The 16,057-nt window shown below is 39.5% G+C and overlaps 3 protein-coding genes across 5 annotated transcripts; 1 reads left to right on the top strand and 2 right to left on the bottom strand.

The window, feature by feature from the left end:
- Nucleotides 1-78: 78 nt before the first annotated feature.
- Nucleotides 79-5,862, bottom strand: mpnd (MPN domain containing). The gene is made up of 13 exons (XM_067512679.1): nt 5,236-5,862; nt 4,521-4,723; nt 3,959-4,180; nt 3,184-3,283; nt 2,973-3,051; nt 2,782-2,878; nt 2,621-2,693; nt 2,427-2,503; nt 1,738-1,906; nt 1,392-1,462; nt 1,188-1,277; nt 990-1,082; nt 79-894 (listed from the first exon to the last, which is right to left on the bottom strand). Exons 1-13 carry the CDS (start codon nt 5,237-5,239, stop codon nt 808-810), a joined length of 1,365 nt encoding a protein of 454 aa, XP_067368780.1. The 5' UTR covers nt 5,240-5,862; the 3' UTR covers nt 79-807.
- Nucleotides 5,863-6,491: 629 nt separating this feature from the next.
- On the bottom strand, nt 6,492-10,070 carry LOC137131436 (galectin-3-binding protein A-like). Its single transcript, XM_067512682.1, has 6 exons — nt 9,919-10,070; nt 9,577-9,649; nt 9,050-9,241; nt 8,597-8,728; nt 8,188-8,458; nt 6,492-8,101 (listed from the first exon to the last, which is right to left on the bottom strand). The coding sequence occupies exons 2-6, from the start codon at nt 9,632-9,634 to the stop codon at nt 7,066-7,068; spliced, it is 1,689 nt and encodes a 562-aa protein (XP_067368783.1). The 5' UTR covers nt 9,635-9,649; nt 9,919-10,070; the 3' UTR covers nt 6,492-7,065.
- Nucleotides 10,071-10,372: 302 nt separating this feature from the next.
- Nucleotides 10,373-15,843, top strand: armh1 (armadillo like helical domain containing 1). Of its 3 annotated transcripts, XM_067512692.1 has the most exons (12): nt 10,373-10,519; nt 11,081-11,290; nt 12,811-12,879; nt 12,974-13,140; nt 13,218-13,414; nt 13,629-13,713; nt 13,813-13,929; nt 14,519-14,591; nt 14,784-14,913; nt 15,326-15,403; nt 15,500-15,581; nt 15,724-15,843. In XM_067512692.1, the coding sequence occupies exons 2-12, from the start codon at nt 11,085-11,087 to the stop codon at nt 15,753-15,755; spliced, it is 1,236 nt and encodes a 411-aa protein (XP_067368793.1). In that variant the 5' UTR covers nt 10,373-10,519; nt 11,081-11,084; the 3' UTR covers nt 15,756-15,843. The 3 variants fall into 3 exon arrangements, with proteins under 3 accessions (XP_067368793.1, XP_067368796.1, XP_067368795.1); XM_067512695.1 differs by lacking the exon at nt 11,081-11,290 and having other exon boundaries at nt 12,792-12,879; XM_067512694.1 differs by lacking the exon at nt 10,373-10,519 and having other exon boundaries at nt 11,140-11,290; nt 12,811-12,875.
- The last annotated feature ends 214 nt before the right edge of the window (nt 15,844-16,057 follow it).

Here is a 16,057-nt window from a genome sequence, read left to right on the forward strand (position 1 = left end):
CTTTTATATATAAATATATATATATATATTCTAAGTTCAGGCATAAGTTAATTTTAAAAAAAAAATGAGTAAACGCAGTTATGTTCAAATAGTTCCAGTGTGTATATTTTAATGCTTTAGATCATCAATCAGCAGGCTTAAGGCATTAATCTTAATACATGTACATCACACAATCCACAGTTAGTAATAAATACAGTACAGGTAAAAAGGAAGCAAGTATCTGTCCTAACCAACAGGACTCTTGTCTCATGTAACCTGACGAACAGTAGAGGGGCACATTCACAACACAGCACACACAGGGTCATTAGAAATTGCTTGGCACAATGGATTTGCAGCCGCCTAATTTGACTTGGAACATAAAGACCTAATGCAGAGTACAGTTTTAGGTTAAACCACATTTGCATACATTGCTATGGTACTTTTTTTAAATTTGCACTACTTTGCACTTTTTTATCCAACCCACTATCTCATTAATTTTCTATAAAGGCAAAATCAACACATTAAAGGTTTACATTGTACATACCTGGCCACATCTGCCTACACCACAGGAACCTGGCACAGATGGGGACATAGGTCCATGTGTAAAAGGTAAGAGGTGCTCCCTGTTTGACTAGTATCACAGATAATGCTGTATCAGGATTAGGTCTTACAAATGTATTAGAGGAAACAAGGCATCTACAAATTTTGGAAGCTCTGACACTGCTCTTCCGCTCTCAGCCATGTGTTCCACGCAAAAGTTTTTTGGAGATGTATCAACTTGTAATGGAGAGCAACCACGTGTGCTGTAAACATGCAGAGCAGATCCACTCATGGCATGTTACTCAGCTGACTGTAGACATGCTCTAAGATCTGAGAGTAGGCCTGGTCTTTTGGAGCATGACAACTCAGAGACCCCTGAGGAACGAGACAATCCAAGATATTAGGTCTGGCTGTATGGTGTCTCATAAAACACTCGAGGGTCTCAGGTTAAAATCTGTAAGTCACCCTACCTTGATCTTGTCCATCATGGTGGTATCAGGACACCAGTACTGGTTGAATTGGACGAGGTCAGGAGCTGCCCTGTAGTAGTCGACCAGCAGCATCTGTGAAAGAAATAAGCAGAGCCAAACACTTTTGTATTTATTTACAGGACTTATTTAAAACAAAATGTTTGTATTTTCTTTAGTCCAAGGCTGCAGCATCAGTACCATCTCATTAAGAACATCACTGGTGAGAAAGTTGTCCTGCACATAGGTGACCTCAACAGCCACTGGGATTCCGTAGTCATTAGGTCGTTGCTGAAAGAAATTAGATAATGAACAGCTGTCAACTAACTAACTTGTTACTAAAGCAACAAAACTTTAAAATAGGAAGATGAGCGGCTGAAATTATCTTGGTAATAATATCTTTACCTCAGGTGGTGGTACAACCCAGAATGGTGTGATTGTTGATGCCACACCTTGATTACCGTGATAATACGGTCCTAGAGAACAGAAACGTAGAGTTAAAAGCCAAGTGATGGTAAAGCTACCTGGTAGTTGAAGGAGCTGATAGCCAAAATGTACGTAGAATTTGCAGAAAAACATTCCCTTTGGTCAGTAATACAATTTGGTAACAATTCTTGCAAAGGATCCATAAAGTGTTTGTATATTTTCATAGCATCCTGTGAAAGAGTTGTTCAAAAAGAGAATTTTCATTATCACGGATCAATACTTATCAATCTGTAGCCCTCAAAGTAGAAAAAAGCCCAAGACTTACCACAGATAATGCCCAGACAGGGCTGGAAGCCGTTGTTTGAACCCTGCAGCCTCAGCTGATGATCCATCTGGGAGTCAATGTCCTGCAGTGATGGAAGAGCCGGACCTCGCGGGTGACTGTGGTACCACCCGACCAAAGAGAGCCCACGCAAAAACAGGTTCTGGCAGATCTGGATGACAATAAACATGTCATGCTAATATGAATGCTTTGCTTTATATTTAGTTTCACCAGAATAGAAGTAAATACATGTACATCAACACAGTAATTATTACTGACAGCACCTGCTCACACGCAGATCAGTCAAGCTTTGATTGAGTGCCCCAAAGATCTACATCACTTGTTTTTCTATATTCATCATTGCACAGAAACAAAAAGAAAAAGCTGTTGAAAAATCCTGTTTTAGGATTTTGTGTTTATTTCTGTATGATTGCATACGCAGAGCAAAAACCTGTGATATTTGTCATTATTTTACTTCACTAGTATTCATTTTAACAGCAAAGCACATTGACTTTGGAGTAGAAACACTTGGCGCAGTGACCGCAGGAAACTCTGAAAAGTCTGGAAAAAGATGTGCTTGTTGACAAGTGCTGGCTGCTGAAATGTCTTAGGGGTTTTAACTGTTTTAAATAGATGTCATTCGCTTTTTTTGGTTTTCAAAAGTCTAACATGCTGTTAGAGCCATGTGTTACCTCCTCCTCAACAGCGGAAGCAGAATCTCTGTCTGCCAGCCTGGTCCGACAGGGGAAAGCCCGTAAGACTGTCAGCACTGAAAAACGGCAAGCGCAGAGAAAAAGATGTTTGACTCCTTATGTGCTGCCTGTATTCTGATCTTTGCAATTGTAGATTTTTTTTTGATTGTTACTTTTTAAGAAGTCACACTTACATTGTGTATTAGTATCCCACCGCCCCCCAAGATATCCAACCACCTCACTGGATGTCAGGTGACAGTGGAAGTCCTGATAAGACAAAGAAAATGCAGGTAGCTTGTTCGCTTAACTCTTATTCAGTACTAAATATGCTTTTTTAAATCGAGCTGTTCCTCACCATTAGCAGCAGTACATTACTGGACACAGCTACATTGAAAGGCTGGAATCTGTTGATGGCTGAGAAGGCTGACAGCTCCACGAGTGTGTGTGGATCTCTGTGTGTGTGAAGTGATTGTCAATTATCCCCCCGTTCACTTTACGCAGAATTAAAGTGAACCGACATGGTCCACTCTTAATTATAGACAGTACCTGGCAGCGTCCCTGGTGCCCAAGGTGCAGTATCGAACCGGGATTCTCTCTCGGTCAGTCCTCCGCGAAACCACTGCGTCTGAAAGAGTAAAGATTTGTTTTCCAAATTAGAAGAGATGAGAAGAGAAGAGAAGAGAAGAGAAGAGAAGAGAAGAGAAGAGAAGAGAAGAGAAGAGAAGAGAAGAGAAGAGAAGAGAAGAGATATTCGTACCATGTAATCCAGGTTTGGTATTCTTGTTTTTCTCATCTGCTTGCACAGCTGTTTTCCCTTCCTCTTCATCCTCATCATCATCCTCCTCACTCACCAGACTCTGGCACAACACAAAATCAAATGCATTATAAGATGTTATATAAATATAATGACATAACATGTATGCGTATACAGATACAGGTACAGTCTTTGCACGAGACAAAACTGGGAAGTGACAGAGATCAAACAATTCTTTGCTTTTTTTTGTATTTTCTGCTCTCTAAACACTACAAAAATCAGTCAGTGCTGTAAAAACATGTCTCACTTAGATGAACTTAGATGTTCTTCCTTGTAGAGCAGTAACATTTTACAGAAAGACAAGTTTAATTTTCAGAGGTCATAAGGCAAAAAGGTTATGAAACACTGCCATTCTGTGCAATAAAGTAATGCTCTTTTTTACAGATTTCAACATCCCTCTTTCACAATCAGCACATATTTTGTTTCTCCTCATTTTCCTTCTTGTCTCTACCAGTCTCTCTTTTCAACAACCGTCAGACTCTACACCCTTGAAAAATCCACCGTTCAGCCTCAGTGTTGCTGTGCTGTATCTGAGCTCTGTCATTCCTTGTTATATCCACGTTTTCTTATATAGAACTGTATCAAATAAGTTGTGTAGAACCACCTTCTGTTATTTTGATTGTTTAAGACAAAAACTGGGCCATGATTTCTGAACTATAAAATTAGGGCGGTTTATTGCCTCTGGACATTTGAGGTTTAATTTATGCTCTTCTCTTACCATGTCTGCACTGGGCTGATACTTGTGCAGCCATGTTGTTTTGTACTGGACCAATTTCTGTCCCCGGTAGCGTACAGATGCCCAACCACAGCCGGACTTCTTGGCTGGGTTGACTAGACGTTTGCAGTGTGTCGCCCAGGCACTGGGGGAGTTAAAGATCTGGCCTGTCTCCACCCATCGAATTTTTCCATCATTCAACAGGTCCCCCACAAAGTTCTTACCCTGAGGAAGCAGAGAAGAAAGAAGGCGTAAAAACAAGAAATACATGTGATTTGCCTGTTGCATCTCGCTGTTACTGTACAGATGAAATGTGTAATCATAGTTAACTGTGCACAGCTGTGATACAGTGTTTTGCAGTACTTATACTTTACTTGTGTAAATCCATTTTAGCCTACTTTAACTTTTACTCCATTACATGAACTGTACAGCTTTGACTATTAGTTAGTTTTTGCAGATGTAGATCCACTTCTATTTGTAGTGGAGTATGTTTTGAGTCAAATACTTGCACTTTTACTTGAGTATTAAGTTTGTGTACTTGTACCACTACGGATGGTGTTATTACCAGGTAGTGAATGGCTAGCACCCCATCCCCCGGCTCCACCAGGCCGTCCTTGAGCAGCACTCTCAGGGTGATGCCCCTCCGGGTCAGCAGGGAGCCCCGGCCAGAGCTTGACCTCAGGTCTGCCTCCTCCCCTCCACTCAGCTCCTCCTCGTCCTCTTCACCTCCATCCTCCACTACCTGTGGAGAGCTGGGTGGCTCTGAGCCTGAGGACACACAGACAGTCACACACCAAGGATCCTCAGGTCTGCTGGATGGAGGTAACATTGAGGTTGAAGCACAGCCATTAACTTGGCAGCTGAACTTAAAACAGGCTTCCTTTTCAAAGGTCATGGTCCTCAGAGGTTTCAAAATTAGCCAAAGCACCTGACTGTCAGTTAAACATCTGCACATCAAAGTAACATCCGAAACAAAGCCAGTGTGGACGTCCGGCATTTTAATTATAATGACTTTTTAATGAAAGCTCAGCTGCCAGCACCCTTCATAAGTGCTGCATTCTAAAATGATGTCCTAAAATGACCATGAGAGGAATCTCGAGGGAACAAAATAGACAAATGATCATCTAAATTGGTATTTCATTAATTACGGCTGAGCTGTGCGGTTGGCCTTTGTTTCCGCCTCCCATTAGTGCACAGCTCTGTCCGCAAGAACAGGCCCGCTCCCCCTCTGTTAATTTCCCCCAGAATTACAATTAAAAGCCCTCTTTCATTATTCTCACCCATTTCTCTGAACGCGTCGGAGAAGCGCCTTCAAACCCAACTCGGTCAAAAAGCTGCTGCTTTTCCGGGAACTTGCGTCTTTACGGGGTTGAGCTCCGGGCAGATTTCACAGATACACCTCGCCACACCAGCTCCGGCTATTATTCAAAAACATAAAATGAAGGCGTCCGTGGCTCGGCAGTGTAGTTTCCTTGTTGTGTTGCTTTAATGTCAGCTCCCCTCCCCTTTCTCTCTCCCTCTCCCCGTCCCTGTCACTCTCCCTGTGTTCTTGTGGACGGGACTGTCGGAGCCGCCGTGCCGGTCCGGTCGGTCTGCCATTAGTCCCGCAGCCGTTTGCCTTAAACACGGAAACACTCGGCACTAATCATTACGGAGATGGCGGTTGCAGAAGCGTTACTTTAATCTGCATGAAAGTGTGAAAAACGTGGCCGCAAATCTGCGTTTCCTCCTGAAAGATAAAGTCTCGCAACTAGCCGAGCGAGTGAATCAGCGGCTTTTAATCATGCGGGCACATGAAAAGTTTAGACTGCAGACTGCGATACTTTGTTTGTGAGAAACATTATAAACAAGCTCGGTGGTACGTTACGAGCTCGTTCCCCGGCTCTTTTATTCTACCGTTTTCCTCGCTACATGGTCCTTCGTTATCCACGACAGGAGGCACGTTTGCGGGAAGCAGCCAGTGGGGGGCAGCAGAGCTCCAGCTCCGTCCCAGCAGGGTCCCCTTCACTGCCCCACCTGCTGGTCCTACTGAGCCACGTTCAAACGACAGAAAACGGCTGCGTTTAAATCCAAAACCAAAAGCTATAAGCACATCTAATGTACTAGTGAAATAAGCAATAAGACATTTACTGCATTTCTATTTGATGGTACTTTACTCCACTGGGCAAATAGACATAGCCCACAGGTATTTTATTCCTTTATGATTGTACATACAACAATCCCATCAACCTACCCAAGTGACATTTACTTAGTTTATTTTAATTCAAATCTATTTATTATTACTGTGTTTCACAGTATATTGCTGGCAGTGGCACCAGCATTTGTTACTTCTAAACTTGAGAACACCTGAATTTTCACCTTCTGTCTGTTCAAATCAATGTCTCATGTTGTTGCCATTTTAGAAGAATTACCAGACATCTGTTCATACAAAGGACACATCTCATCTGATCTCTTCAACTAGATGTTAAATGCTTGAGATGGAGCTACAATGTTAAGAGCTATTGAATTTTCTTCATCAACATAATATTTAATGTAAAAATTTTTTAAGGGCGGGATACAAACGTTTGCACAGATTTTTTATTTTTTTTTGCACAGTAATTTACCAGCTGATAACTGATAACATTAGGCACAGATAATGACCAATGAGAGTGTATTTTCACACAACACAGCATTATTAAAGTATTATTAGACACATATTTGTATCATGTACTGACACAATGTTTATAAATACTTTGACGTATTTAACCAATTTATTACACAGTCTTAATCTTTTTATTACAAATTTTCAGAACAACAATTGTAACATGTTTGATGTGTAACTGACAATCTGTCAATCATAGTTTTGATATATTAGAGCTATTATACTGCCTACATCAAAGGGTATTTTTATGACATACTCTTTTGAAAATGCATAAATGAAGTAAATTAAAAAGTAGAAATGAAAAGATATGATTGTGATTATTAGAATTGTAGAGAACCTTAACTTATCTTAAAAATATAGGTCAAACTTGACTTCATGTTAAATGATTTTCTGCACTGAATTTGGCACTGTGCTAACTATAGATTTACACCTTTGTTCATTCTCCCTCATGTTGTCTGTCCCAGTAGGACTAATCTGTGGAGTACTCAGGACGTACCACCACTTGGTAGGAGAACAGGTTTGAGTGGCATGGATAGGCTTGTTCTGTGCTGCTTGGAACAAATACAAGATTCTCACCGTTAACACCATTAAATTCACCAACGTGGAACACGTATCTCCCTTCACACATGACAACAAGCCTGTTGCTGTAACGAATCCGTCCCTCCACCTCAGTGGGTAAAGCCCTGTTCTTTTCTTGAATCTTTAAACTGACAGCTGGCAAAGATGGACAAGAGACACTTTCACTTGAGCAGTCTTGATCACTGATATAAATCCTTGTTTTCCAGAGCATGCTATGCAAAGCAAAATAAGCACTGTTATGAACAGGTGTTCGAAAATCAGAAGTCAAGCTATTGGTGTTCTGGCCCCGAACAGTGTATATCCCTAAATCCCTGTAATATTTGACAATGTAGTAGCTGAAGCTAAAGCTCCATGGGCTGCCAGTGTAAACCCTGGGCGTGTACGTATTTTGTTCTTCTGTCAAGGCATTGTGCAATGTTGTGAAGAGCAGAGAATTGAAGTGAAATCCCTGCAACTTGCTGGCCTGGTACTTTGAGCCATCAAGTGTGTATAGGTCCTCAGCTGGGATCATTGGAAAACGAATAAGTTTCAGAAGAATCTCAGGAATAGTTGTGTTTCCTTGGGCTGCCGCCCATCTCTCCAGTCCTCTCAGGATGACAGTTTCATTATGCACCACCAGGTCTGAGCGAGACAGAAGAGCTTTGACCAGCTCAAACGGTGTGTTTGTCCATGCTGGGGATTGAATCAATGCCTCAAAGTTCCAGGCCAAATAACGCAGACAAACTTCCTGCAGTGACTCATCGCCTGTATGAACTGCATAGTCATAGAACATGTTCTGATTCTGGAACGTGGAATCTTCTGGTAGGAACAGTCTAAAAAGATTTGTGGCCTCATTGTGAAATTCTGTCAAAGCCCAGTCGGATGCCATCTTGAGAATACAATGGGAGGAGGAGGATGTGATTTTAATCTGTCTTTTGTAGAAGTATCTGAAATGAAAATATTTCGACAACAAATGATTGGTGAAGATATCCATGACAAAACAGGGGACACATAGATGGCAGTTTGCTTTTACCTGATAAAATTGTTGGCATGTTGACTGCAGTCAAATGTGACATCAATGCTGAGCTGGTTAAGGTCCGGCTGTGATGTTTTGAGGTTTGAGCTCAGGGAAAGGATGACTTTGTGAGCACAGATTGTCTCCACAGTGTTGTTGTCTACCAGTACGGCAATGTTCAAGTCACAGTCATGTCCACTGTCAAAGAGCTCACCCAGCTGATGAGAGAGGCTTGTGTTGTAGTCCAAATCATACTCATGGCTGAAATCTCTGTTGATAGATCCTGACCCTGATGGAGGTCAATACACAGTGAATGATGTGGACTCAGGTATTGTGAAGAGAAAGCAGTGTCTGACTTCTCACACTTTATTTCTCCATATAAACTAAGATAGATGCATAGTTAGACCCTAAACATTGGTTGCCTCACCATTTTCGCATGTAACACCAGCATCCTCTGAGTGACCACAGTTATGGATGCCCCACCCAGGAAACGGACATTGGACCAGGTTTATCTCTGACCCAGTACAGCCCAGATCATCCATCCATATGTTGCCTTCCCCTTAACAACAGAATACAAACAGATTGTAACCATGTCTAAAGCGTATCCATTCTTTATCTTGACTGCTTACCCTGTTTAGAGTCCAGCCGTAAATGGGCGAAAGACAGAGCTATTGACAGACACCAGTCTATGTCAGGGCTAATACAGAGAGACTAACACATACAGACAACCATTCACACTCACATTCACGCTTACAGGCAATTTAAAGTCGCCAATTAACCTAACATGCATCTCTTTGGACTGTGAGAGGAAAACAGAGTAATGGGATCAAAGACTTATGCTTTGAGTTTTAGAGACTTTTTTTAGAGACAGCTTTATTACCGTTGCCAAATTTAGATGATCCTACAGCTTCTGTTGCACCAGGGAAAAGGAGCTGGCGACACACCACATGAGCATCATTTATGTCCCAGTCGTCATCACACACAGTACCCCAAACACCATCATGAAAGATCTCCACACGGCCCTCAGAGAAATGTTGACCACCAGCCAGCCTGATGTAACCTTCCTCGTGACCTAAAGAAAGATGTAACAACTAACTTTCGTAATCCGTGTCAAATAGAACAAGACTAATAATACGTTTACTATGAACTTCAGATTATGTTTCTTATTCTATTATGGTGGATTTGTCTCGTAAATTATGTCAGTTTTTAATTTACAGTATATGTTAAAATTTCTGTGACCTATTCTTCATCAATATTTTCTGCATTCTTGAACTATCTCCTTCAATATTCTTTACAAATATGACCAGATTACTTTACACCAGTTCGCAGTTAATACTGTAGATCCACGTTTAGCCATTTAGGAACAGCAAAATTTCCGATTTCACAGGTTAAAAACAGATTACTCACCAGCGGACAAGCTGATCCTCAGCAAAAAGAAGTAGAATAGTAAAGTATTTTCTTTCATTTTGATTGCAGTAGACTGGGGGAAATGAGAAGGAAAGACAAAGGTAAAGAAGACAGAAAGTGGCAGATTTTATCATCATAATCTCAGGGAGGTATGAATGATAGACATGAAAGAAAGAAAACATTTAACAAAGTTCTTGTAACAGTGCAGGTTAATTTTCAAATGTCATGGAAATAAATGTTTTCTGTCACACAACTCAGTACAAGCAAACATATAGAAAGATAAATTCTAAACAAATAATTAGTAGTCTAGATAGTTTTATTGTTATCGTTAAATTAACTTACCAGGAGTGGCAATTAAGTGTATATATAGAAATACATTTGCATGTGGAGAAACTGAAAAAAACTGCACAATTTAACAGATACGTTTGCAGTAATCTTGCAGAAATCACCACACCCACACAACCACACCACTTTCCAGAGGAACTGATGCCGAAAGCTCTGCTTATATAGCACTTTTATCCAAACGTCTTTACAATGGTGTTTCTCTCTCACACACTCACTCACACACACACACACACACACACACACACACACACACACACACACACACACACACACACGCATACACACACACAACCCTATTGGAAGCAGCTGAGGATTCAGTGTCTTGCCCAAGAACACTTCAGCAAATAGAAAGGAGGAACTACTATATTCTATATATTTATTTCTTTATTATGTAATATAAAAAAAACCAGCCACACACATATACATTCCTCAATATGCCACAACCCTGGGCACCCTCTAAACTCTCTGAAAGCCAACAGCTTCCAGGCAGACTGTAAGAACATACAAGTCAGAGAAATACAGAATTAAAAAGTCCATCAGCAGAACAGCTAGAAGAGCTTCAACATTTCCCTTCTGTGGAATGATGTTCCTTTAGAGAGTAAGAATCTACTTTATACTTTAAACCTTTAAAAACCTTTTCACGTTTTTTTCACTATCATGTCTTCCTTTAAAACAAATTATTGCAGTGACTTCTACCTACCCCATATGTAGGACCATGAAATTACCCCAAATTTAAATATAATTGCTTTATTTAGAAAGTGTCTTTTTTGAAACCAGTTTTCTTGTTTGTTTGTTTTTTGAAATAGGACTTTACGATAAGAATTTTAACACTTACAAAAAGAAAGAAATAAAAATTAAATATCACAAAGGTGAAATATCACACAGGAGAAAATATAGACGGAAGATATAGACTTGGCATATATCGATTTTTTTTAAAAATCTGCCTATACACTTCTGTTTATTTATTTCAAATCTCATTGTGAGCAGACCCCACGAAAACGTCATGTTTGGTGCTCTTAAGTGGAGTTACATGTCTTCCCCGATCTGGGCAGAAGATTTCAGTCGTTATTCAGGTTCCTCAAAGTCGTGGCTACCCATTTAGAGACTGTCTAAGTGTTGTGGTGGTGTTGCTTAGCAACAATTACTGTCTGCTTTTTAGTGCGATGTCAGCACAGGAGGAACAAGCTAACATTGGCAAAGTGCTCAGTTTTCTTCGAGAATGGGACCGCGGTGACGGTACGGCCCGCAGCCGCATGTTGAACACGTTTGTGACTCAGAACACGGGGAAGACGTTTTATGAACTGGAGCTACAGTTTGCGCAGGTTGCCAGTCTCTTCCTGGCTCGACTCACCACATGGATGAGGCTCACGTATCCTTCTTCATGGCTTGAGAGGTTCAATTGTAGTAGTTACCTTTGTATATAGTATAGTATAATACTTTGAGAACCACACATGCCCAGGCACTAGTTCACGCACTTTGTGTACATCTTTAGTATGAACTTGGTTCTGAAATGCTTAGCCTATACTGTATTTAGCCATGCATGGCACTGGAGGGGGGGTTTCATTGCGAGCAAGATCTTAATTAGAGAAAACCCACATTTTCCAATTCTGGATGAACACTGGCCAGACTTTTTAGTACTGCTTGGTCAAAAAAAATGTCAAGGTCTTCATTTTATAACAGGTACAGATAAAAACAGCCCACCTAAGCTAATAACACACAAACCCTTATAATCTAATTTTGTGTCTTTAGCGAACACATCAAACATTCACAATGCTGATGATAGTTAATGACCCCTTTGGTTTAATAACAGGCTCCCATAACACTCCACTGGAAGCAGGAAGCATGGTCAGTAGCTGAGGTTCAGAGCTACATTATAGGGGGAATTATTCTTACAGAACTGCTTCAGCTCAGCCATATTTTTATGATGTGGGCTGTGAATACATATTTAAATGCATCACCATTAGTCATTGTGCACCAGAATTACTTTGATCGTTAGGGTCATTGTCCTGCTGCACCACCTTTACTGAGCTTCAGCCAGCATACAGCCATTTAACATTATACAGCAAGGTCATTTGCCAGACTTAGGAATTACCCTCGCAGCAAAACACACTTCGAAAAAACACTTCACTGTTGGTATATTGTTCTCATGGTGCCCTTCTTACAACAGAAGCAGAGCTGTGTTAGTTGCATCAGTCCACAAAACAGTGTGTCCATGTACTTTCTGTAAACTTTAGGTGTGCTGGGATGTTTTACATTTTGGTAATGGGAAGCCTTCTCTGTAGTGTCCCACCATGTGGTGTCCACCTGTGGTGTCCCAAAACTGTTGGATGGTTCATGGTGCTCCAGTTTTTACTTTGGGTTTCTTTCTTACAGAACCTTACTGATCAATCTTCATTTTTCCTTTGGGGTCATCTGAGTACCCACTTAAGTTAGAGAAACCACAGCACTTAATCATCTTCATTTATAGTTAATTTGTGTTCTATTGAATATCTAAACTCTTTGACGATAATTTGTAAGTTTTTCCATCTATATGGAAATCAAAATGTTTTTTGCGACACATGATTCACCTCAGCAGATGCTTCATATGAACAGCAAACTTAATATGTAAAGTGTTCTAACCCACAACTATATTGTGTTTGATTAGATTCCAGATAACTTTGGTTTATCAAGTTAATGTCAGTGTTCACATACATGTTGTGCTTTTTCCAACCTACTGTATATAATTGAAAGCTTGAAAGCATATTTTTGTCTGTAACAGAGATGAAGGTGTCCCCGTGTTTTAGAACACATTTATACTTACAGGTAAACATACTTGCTGCTATGAGGTTGACTTGTTGACTTGTCATCATTTGATATTGACTGTGGCTCAGTCCTTTACAGAATATTCAGATACATGTTTCGGACGTACTTGGGAATCCAACTGAAAGCAATCGGAATCTTCCTGTCTACTTTAAGTCAGTGAGTGAGATAAAATACTGCAGCATTATCTGCAAACTACTGTCTGTGAGACATGCATATTTATCAAGCTACCCACCTTTCTGACCTTCTTCAGTGATCAGTACCTTATGGAGTTCTTGGAGGATGGAGGTGTTCTCACTCTCCTGGATATCTTGAGCCATACTCAGAGCAAAGAGGAGGACAAGGCAGAAACTCTGCGTCTTCTGCTCACTGTCTCAAATGCCGGTCGCAAGTACAAAGAGATTATTTGTGAAAGCCATGGTAAATCTTTTTAAAGCATGTTTAATTTGGATCAGTGTCCATCATATCTGCCTCTCTAATTTCTTACTTTCTTGTAGGTGTGAAAATCATAGCAGAGTTCATGGCTAAGTCAAAGACAGAGGAAAACCAAGAGACTTCATGGGTCCTGCTGGAGTCACTTTCTCATGGAAATCCTAAATACCAAAACAAGATCTACAAATGTCTGATTGCCCTCATGTCTTGTACTTCTCCTAAGGCCCAGAGGTTGGTCCTGCACACTTTACGCACTGTGCAGGTAAAATTACTTCCACAGATCATAGAAATTCAAATATTTATTTTCACTATCTTACACCTCCTTGGTTTAAACTTAATACTTTTAAAAAATGTTATTTGACCTTTAACCAGAGTATTGTTCATCAAATTATACTTGTAATGACAACCTAGCAAATTATGATAGTTTTACAGTTTACAAAGGGATCTAATAAGTATGTCATTATTCTCACCAACAGTCAAAATTAAAGACAGCCAATCACAGCATTGTAGAACCTCTTTTGAATGTGCTCAGATCCCTGCACCTGGATGTCCAGGAAGAAGGTAAGCAGATAAAAGCAGATAAGCCAATACATCATATTGTATTAAACTTTTTCTTCTTCTTTGTGTCATAAATTATCACGTGTACATCTTTTTCTGCAGCTATTAATCTGATCTTAGACCTGAAGTGTTATGATGTGAGACCAGTGCTGCTCAGCGGCTTGGTGGCTCTCCTGAGGCAGACTAAAGAAGAAGTACAGGAGCACCAAAGCATAGAAGGTGACACATTGGTGGACAGAATGGATGCCTGCCCTTTTATTGAAAGTGAAGCTAACTTAGTATCAGTTCTTAGATTGATTCAGTACCACCTTGAGGCTGCTTAATGACAGAGGCAGATTTTAAATAAGAAAACTAAGATCATTTTCTCGTGTGTGAATAAAAAAACTATGTTTATGGTGCAACTTTTACACTACAGTCAAAAACCTCATTTTTTTGAGATAGCATTTTTTCACAGGTATAAGCTTTCTATTTTTTATTTAGTTTTCCTACAGGTGTACTACATTCACCCTCCACCATTTTGTTTGAGTGCATAAAAGTATCCATAAAGTAGTGCCCTTAAAAATCCTACAAAGGAACAGAAAATAAAAATCATTAAAAATCCCACAATGTTATGCTCCAGGCTGTATATATAAAAAATCTACTATTGCATATTTTAACAGTTGGGAGATATGACACAAAATTATGAATTACAAAATTATGAATTACTAAATTTTCAGTTTCAGTTAAGGTATTGAGTGTCTGTTTTTAGGGAGCAGGGAAGAAGGCACATTCATACACATTAACATTATATTATCACGTCTTAATTCAGGTGCTGAAATGATCAAGGTGACAGGATCTTTGCCTGTGCTTGTGCAACGAGCTGCTGCAGCTAAAGCTATACGGTAAGTTTAACTTATTATATTGTTAACACAATAATCAATCCATATTTTATAGACATCTTTAATGTTCTTTACACAATAAATATAGTGAGAAGCATTATATTTATTAAAATAAATGTTAAACCAAAATAAAAAAGAATGTAATGTGGTGTTATAAAGAATTAATTTTTTGGGTTGGTGTTGAATGTGTTGAAGGTTGCTGGCTGCACAAGATCAGCAACTTTCTCATGAGCTTCTCTCTCTTGGAGTGATCCAGCCCCTTCTGCATGCTATGGGCAACAGAGAGCACATTGATGCACAAATACAAGCCAGCCTGACCATGGAGGTACAAATGTTTTGTTTTGTTTGTAATTTGCTCGTGCACACACACAGACAGTTCATCCTATGATGTTTTTTTCATCATGAGGGGGTAATAGTGCATGTAATACTGTGAGTTTTAGTAAATTAATGACACATATTTCTGTTTGTAGATGAAAAAAGTTAATTACACTTCATTACAGCTCACTGCTTGGTGCTCCACTGACTTCCACTTTTGTAGCTGCAGAAAATACAGATTACCAAATAAAAAAAGGCATTAACAAAGGCTGGAGCAAACGTCAATAGATGTATAAAAAAAAGGAAATAGAATAGAGCAATAGAATAGAGCAGCGTCATCCAGGTTGTTGGATAAATTCTTTTTGGTTGGTTTCTATGTAAAACTTGATCATCACTTAATGTTTACTTTCATCCCTGTGTAGCACTTTGTTCGCTCATCACCAGTTGTGGAGGAACAAGTGCAGAGACTAATGGGCAGTATGCTGTTTAAAGCTTTCATGGTAATCTTAATTCATTTACTTAATTAATATTGGTTAAAAGGGTTGGTGTAGAAGCTGCTAGAAGGACTTCTAAAAAATCCATTGATCTTTCTACAGCACAAACCTGAGACTTTATACATGAACATGGACAAAACACAAGCAGACATGCTGTTATCGAACAAGGTTGACATAACTGAAGGTAATGATGGTTTTTAGGTTATCTTAAGGCTTGTTAAATCTAAATCTTTGTAATAGTTGTCTTTTTTCTCTCGGTTTGCTGTGCTATATGAGAATAATTGTTTTCTTTGTTTGGTTATTTCTTGATCATCTTTGCATTCTAGTTTTGGATGCAGGACTTTGGAAGGAAGGCTAACAAGAGGACATAGTAAAATAAATAAAGTATGGTATCATGGTTCTATCTTAATAAAATAAATGAATGAAACATTTGCTGCCTACTTTTTCTCAAACTACATGTGAGAGATTGTAGCATGATTTGTTAGCACTTGCACAACTAGGCAAATGACTTTACATAATATTTTAATACTCTTCAATGACAGTGCAAGTTAGCAAACAGTGTGTCAACAGTACTTAGACATCCATAACATTACAATAAATGCATATAGGTAAACTGTACAAATAATATAAGGTTAGAGATGCATATTCATTGTCCAACAT

Source organism: Channa argus, chromosome 8 (assembly GCF_033026475.1).
Source record: "Channa argus isolate prfri chromosome 8, Channa argus male v1.0, whole genome shotgun sequence".
Taxonomy (NCBI): domain Eukaryota; kingdom Metazoa; phylum Chordata; class Actinopteri; order Anabantiformes; family Channidae; genus Channa; species Channa argus.